This window comes from Cucumis sativus, chromosome 1 (genome assembly GCF_000004075.3).
Source record: "Cucumis sativus cultivar 9930 chromosome 1, Cucumber_9930_V3, whole genome shotgun sequence".
Lineage (NCBI taxonomy): Eukaryota > Viridiplantae > Streptophyta > Magnoliopsida > Cucurbitales > Cucurbitaceae > Cucumis > Cucumis sativus.
Window position 1 is genome coordinate 24,275,508 of NC_026655.2, and position 6,612 is coordinate 24,282,119.

At 32.0% G+C, this 6,612-nt stretch overlaps 1 protein-coding gene across 1 annotated transcript; it reads right to left on the reverse strand.

Moving 5' to 3' along the window:
• Positions 1–867: 867 nt before the first annotated feature.
• Positions 868–5,930, reverse strand: LOC101206669 (calmodulin-binding protein 60 C). Its single transcript, XM_004135724.3, has 8 exons — positions 5,167–5,930; positions 4,623–4,704; positions 4,407–4,471; positions 2,608–3,095; positions 2,298–2,458; positions 2,095–2,190; positions 1,839–2,001; positions 868–1,152 (listed from the first exon to the last, which is right to left on the reverse strand). The coding sequence occupies exons 1-8, from the start codon at positions 5,247–5,249 to the stop codon at positions 1,082–1,084; spliced, it is 1,209 nt and encodes a 402-aa protein (XP_004135772.1). The 5' UTR covers positions 5,250–5,930; the 3' UTR covers positions 868–1,081.
• Positions 5,931–6,612: the final 682 nt, after the last annotated feature.

Genomic DNA, 6,612 nt, shown 5'->3' on the forward strand with positions numbered 1-6,612 from the left:
TTAGACAAAAATGTTGAAACCAACGAATTTGTAACTACAAACTAATTTATTAATTGTAAGTGATATATAAGTTTTAGAGTTTAGGTATATAGATGGTTTATTTTTCTCACATAAATTTTTTAAAGTTTATTTAGATAATTAGTAATCACACCAAACCCTATTTACTTGGAAATTAAAGGGTGACGATTTGTTGCCGTATCAAGACATCTCACCTATGTTGAAATTTTTTAATACTTTCGTCATGTTCCAAGAACATTTTCTCATTTAAACTCCTCTAGATCATATGTTTCAAATTTTACTCTTGCTTCTTAATGTCCAGCCCCCTCTCCCTGCATATAAACTCCTCTAAATAACCTTCAACATTAGGCTCTCTCAAACTTGAACAAATCTTCTTAACAAAGTGAATGACAATACCAGCAATAAGGTGTTCAACACCACACGAACAGAATAGTTCATAAGAGAATCATTGTCAATGCATAATCTACTAGAAGCTCCACATTTGACTTTTGTCTTCCACACATATATATACCACGTGGCCTAAAGCCCACAAGCTATATTTTTAGGTCAACGACTAAGGAAACAACCAAAATCTGATAGGATACCAAAAAAATTGAATCTTCCATACTCTTTTGAAAAAGATAAAGATTGTATATAAATTAAAATCTTAGCCATTGGGAAGGTTTTTATATTAGTTAGGAGAGGATATATCTTCTTATATTTATTAATAAATATTAACCATAAGGATTCGTGTATTTTATATACTCTTATTGAGAGAAAGAGATCCACCAAATATGTTTCCACCATTTGGGGAAAGAATATTATTGTTGAAGATGTTGTCCGACGTTTCCAAAACTACTGTTATCCACGTTTTTAACTTGTTCAACATGATACTCAAATTTTACCTTTAATAAAATTAATCAACCACAACAAACAGTAACACGAAGTTAAAGTTAGGTTCGATTTATCAATCTTCCATATCAATACAAAAAAATAAACTTTCACAAGGTGTGATTAATTTGAGAGTTGCAAGGAATGAAATCCTACGTATCATAGTTTTGTATGAATTGCTTGAGTTTGAATGCTATCTTTTCTGTCCAATGTGGTTGATAGTGTTGGATCTGAGTCCCTCTACAAGAACCCATGGCGAGAAGCCTGAAATTCAAAATCATATACATATATCATTTAACAAAACAATATAATTTTTTAGCTATACATACATATATACATCCTTCCAAAGTGTATATATACATCCTTCCAAAGTAATATTTTATCAGACTAATTGTTTGGTCCTAATTAAACTTTATAATGTCTCAAATATGGGTGTTTTTTATCTATTCACATTCTTTTAAGTTCAGAAACATATACTATACGTACAATCAAAATTAAAGTTCAACAAACAACTCAATTAGTGGAGGCATACTAGTACTAAATATGTTGGAATGGTTTGAATGCACTATCTGACATTTCAAATTAACAAGTATAAGGTTATTTAAAGGCGACACCAAGATGGGGATTGGGGGCACAATGTCCCTACGCTTAAGTTGATATTTCGCTATTAACATTTTAGCTTTAGGGTGTAGAGAAGTGCACTCTCTAATCCTAGAGACAATGCCTCTTGATCTGTAATTATCTAACATTTTCTTATTCTCTTCCTCTACGGTGCATGAGTGGACATAACTATTATACTATTAGTAAATCATGTAAATTTGTATGTTAAATCTATTTCGTTTTAGGTTTTTAAGCTCATGTTTGACAAAAACACAAATTAATTAAAATTATATTGAAAACTGAAGGAATTATTAACGCCTAAATGAAAGAGATTAATCCATAAGCAATACCTCCATCGTCAAGCACATATTCAAATTCTTCACCAAAGACCTCCATCCCTGAAATCTGAGAGCTCCCTTCACCTAAATTCTTCTTTTCCTCATAAACTTCATGGTCTTGGTTGAAAAATGATTCATCTGATCCCATGATCACTTTGCATGGCCACTCATTTACCTGTTTTCATATAATTAGAAAATCTTCTCAGTTCAAACCCATCATTTTCATCATATTTATACGGAAATTATAAAGTTTTAAAGTGTAGTTAACCTTTGGGATTTGTTCGTAAGTGGGAGGATTGACACACTCCTTTGCATGAGCAACCATCATTTCCCATGTTTTCTTTGGGACTTTGTTACCAAGCAACTACACAAATTTGTAATACAACAACCAAAATTTTTATTTAGAAAAAAAACTTTTTAAAATAAAGTTAAGGTAATTACAAGGATTTTGAAGTTTCTGTGTAGACTAACCTTTTTCAAATTGGTACCATTTTTTTCATATGCCTTCAAGAAGTCACCCACGTTTTTTATATCATGCGAAGACAAACTTTTGTGATACGTGCCATCTTTTCCAATCCCTTCCAATCGCCATACTTCATCTTCGCTACTTGGAGGGTGGTGCTTCTTGTTCACTATTATTATGACAAAAATAAAACGAATTAGGAATACAAACAAGTTAATCAATGAGGTCATCACAATGTAAAGAGAATCTACATGTTCTCTTACAAGACAAAGCTGTTAGCTACATTGTGATCACGATAGGCTAGTCAAATAGTTTTACCTTCGCCACGATGATCCATGACTCTAAAAGGTTGGGAGACAGCCATGCCAATTGGTGGAAACATTTTATCATCTTTAACCTTGAATGCCAAGCGGAATTTCTTGGATTTGATCCAACTGGAGTTGTCGGTGATGGACAAAGAGAGAATGGATGCAACCCCATCTTGCAACGTGAGGATGAGATCTTTACCAACCATTAAAGGCCTTTTGCCATCTCTTGCAGACAAAGCATAACAATGTTGTTGTTCACCCGAGCCACCATAATCACCATCAAGAAGTAAGAACTCGACTTCGGCCGAAGCAAGAAGGCCAAAGCAGATAATGACATTAGTTGTGGCATCAATAATGGCAACTTGCAAAGGCTCACCATTTTCTGCTTTTATTTGGTTGTTGGTGAAAATGACGGAAGCTGGTTCATTCAAAAACACTAACTTGTACTTCCCTATTCCACCCTCATTAGTTACTTCCTCTCCTTTCCCCTTTCCTTTTCTATTTACATACAAAACAACACAGAAGGAAATTTAGCCTAATTAAGTCAAATTTTTGTCACTTGTTATGGAATTGAAAAATAAAGAAAAGTAAAGCAATAGAGAATCAACCGGCATATTAAGGTGCAAACCGATATAAATACATTCAAATTGAAGTATACAATTTCTATTCAAATTAAAAGAAGGTTTACTTATGTCTTAGATGGTCTATATATATACATATGTACATTTTAGGTTCTAAGTGGGTCGATATAGATATGTCCATATGTGTATGCATACATATATTTTAGATTTTAGGTTGGTTGGTCTATGTGTACATGTGTACATGTGATGTACTTTAGGTTTAGGTTATTGATATCTATACATATGTACAGGTATATAGATATAGAAATATATATCATATACAATATAATCGGGTTGGGTCGGGTTAACTCAAATCCCTTACTTGTACGATTTTTTTAACACCCCTAATTTGCCATGGTTCACTAACAAATCATAGTGTACATGTTAATTTACTACTTCCATAAATAGAGGAAGAGAATAATTTTATCAGAGAAAAGATTTCCGAAACAGATAAGATGTGTTTACACAGTTAAAGAGATAACACACTTCTTTAAACCAAGTCAAAACTGTAAATAAAATAAATATAAGAAATATGCTTTCAACTTCCAAAAAATAAACAACCACATAAATAATAAATGAAACCAACTATTAGATTTACGTGATTAAATAATAGTAGTATGTTAGCTACATTCATGAGTAGAGACTCTTCTTGAGATAGAGAGAGATTATATATATTTATGGCATTGATCTTCTTAATAAAAACAACTAGACCCCTACTTGGTCATTCAAAACTCCATATAATAAATTGAAGACTATCCAAATATTTTAGAAGTAATTAAACTTTCTGAAAATAAATTCAAAGGTATGCATCCCAATACTTGGGTTTTTAAAAACTGAACTTATAAAAGAATCTCTCCTATGAGCTATTTTGTTTGGTTATTATTCGTTATTATTCATTATTATTCTAATTTTAATTTTTAGCATTGACTAAAACTTCGAATGTATATTCTACACTTGTTAAATCATTGTAAATAAATGGTAAGGAAACACACACAACTGTCACTAAAACAGTAAACTATCTTGAAAAATTTGCCTAAACCATTACAAACTAAAGTGGTTCATGGAGGAAAGGAAAGGAAAGGAAAGGAAAGAAAGTAATTAAAGTTAAAGAAAAAACAGTGTTTTTTAAAACCAAAACAAAATAAAATTACCATAAAGATCAGATCCATTGGAATATGAAAATACTAACCTCAGTGATTCTAAAAGATGGGGAGGGAAGTGAACTTCCAAGACTTTTTCCATTTCCACCCTTACCTAATTACAAAAAGTAATAAATAAAAAGAAACAAACATGGATAGATGTGAGAGAGATCAAGAGGTCCACATTCAACTTTTTCAATCTTAGCACAAACATATACGATACTAGAACTTTAAAATAGAGAGTTGTAAAGAATATAAAATAATACCAATTCTTTCACAACTGGTTTCATCATTGAAGATAGAATTTCAGCAAACCCATGCTCAACAGCTACAGATCCATCTTCAAAACTATCAAAAAAAAAAAAAAAAAAAACAAGAAAGATAAAAAACCTAGAAATATTAACGCAAGAAAATAAAAGATCAGACAACAAAAGTTACCGATTTTCTTTTAACAAGGTACTAAAAGAAATGGAAAAGATTTTAACTGGTTAACAGATTCTTAGCATCTTCGTCCTACTGAATCCAATAGTGACTCAATCTAAAAGATAACAATATCACCAGATCCAATCGAAAATACTAACAAAATCAAACAGTAAAACAATCAAAAGCTCAAATATAGCTCATCTGGGGAAATCATATAACATCGATCATACGATCAAAAGTTTGATCTTGATCACTTGTCAAGCTAAAAAAAAGAAAAAAAAAAGGATTATAAACCCTGTTACAGTTCAAATCTTCACTCCAGATAGCAGTGAACTGATGAAAAAAAAAAACGGAAAACAGATAAGAGCGATCGGAGAGAAACCGAACCTAGTCTGAAGAGAAAAGCAAGCTCTTTTGCTGGGCGGAGAGTTCCAGTCATCGTAAGGAGATTTGTTGTTGTTGTTGTTCATGTTGTCGATGCCTTTGCGATCTATTTCTCTTTCTTTTTCCAAAGAAAAAGCCCACAACTTGAAAATCAAATATTTGAGAAATTTCAAGTGATGTGGTGAAAATTAGTGAGAGGGGAGGAGAGTTGGGTTTTATGGAATCGATGAAAGGAAAATCAGCCATAAGAGAGAGCTTTTTGTTTTAGCAATACACAAAGAGAAACTCCAGAAATTGTTGAGAAATTTTCAGACGACTTACACATAATCTACACGTATGTGCTTCTTCTAACCTGCTACCGGCTAAGCGTGTACTCCCCACTCATCAAAATTACCTTTTCTTTTTCATTTTTTGTTCCAACTCTTTCTTATGTTTCAAATAATTAATTTCTTTGGGCCATACCAGTTTTTCTTCTTCTTCTTCTTTCTTTTCTTTTCTTTCCTTCTTTCTTTTCTTGAAGTACACAAATTGGCCGGTAGGTGATTTGAAAAACCACAGATCGTCTCTCTCAATTACTAAAACATTGTATATGCCAATTTAGTTGTGATTGCTTTTGTTGAGTTTTGTATGTTGGAAGTGTAATCATCCCACCAACTTGAGAAAAGGCGTTTAAGAGGAGTGATGTGCTCCAAACACTATAAAAAGAAAACGAAAAAAAGCGTGTTATCTAGCACACAATGTTGCAACGTCTCCAGGAACATATAATAAAACACAAATAAGAAAACATAAAAAGAACAAAAGATTTTTAATTTATCAACCCAATTCAGTTAAATTTCAACCTATGTGTAGGAACAATGTAATTAGAAAATATAACTTCACTAATGTAAAGTCAAGCAATTATAATGATATACTAATTTGTAAATATACTCAACAATTATAGTGATACACAAATAGCCTAAAACTTAGTGAATGAACACTTGGAGGACAACCCAAAAGTGTGAGACTCCCTCTCAACATGAACGTTTATCTTTCTAGCTTCAAATGATGACTACTTCACTTGAAATACTTAGGCTGTCCTAAGTAATAAGAGAATCACAAGGATTCGAGACAACAAAAAGCTTCTTCTCAAAAAATAGGCAACGTCTAGAACAATCAATGTCTTTAGAATCTAGTAACCCTAAAACAAACAAAAACACCCTATATAAAAAGCAAGAGAATAAATGATAAACAACTCAATAAGTCAACTAGCCTAGCTTCGAGGAATATTGATCAAGAACAAGGAAGAAGCACTAGATTACCAACAAAATGAGCCTGTATAATTTTCAGTTTAACTCTAGTTAAATTTACCTTTTCTTCTTTTTTTCTTTTTTTGTATTCTTCTATTTGAGAGTGAGGAAAATAGCTCAAATGCATTGGAGAAGTGTTTTGTTTGTTATTGGAGTTTAAGGA

Coding starts and splice junctions, on each gene's coding strand:
- LOC101206669 (XM_004135724.3), bottom strand. CDS start 5,249: ATGAACAACAACAACAACAAATCTCCTTACGATGACTGGAACTCTCCG. Junction 2,459..2,607: donor CATGGATCATCGTGGCGAAG/GTAAAACTATTT, acceptor TCATAATAATAG/TGAACAAGAAGCACCACCCT. Junction 1,153..1,838: donor ATATGTGCTTGACGATGGAG/GTATTGCTTATG, acceptor TTTGAATTTCAG/GCTTCTCGCCATGGGTTCTT.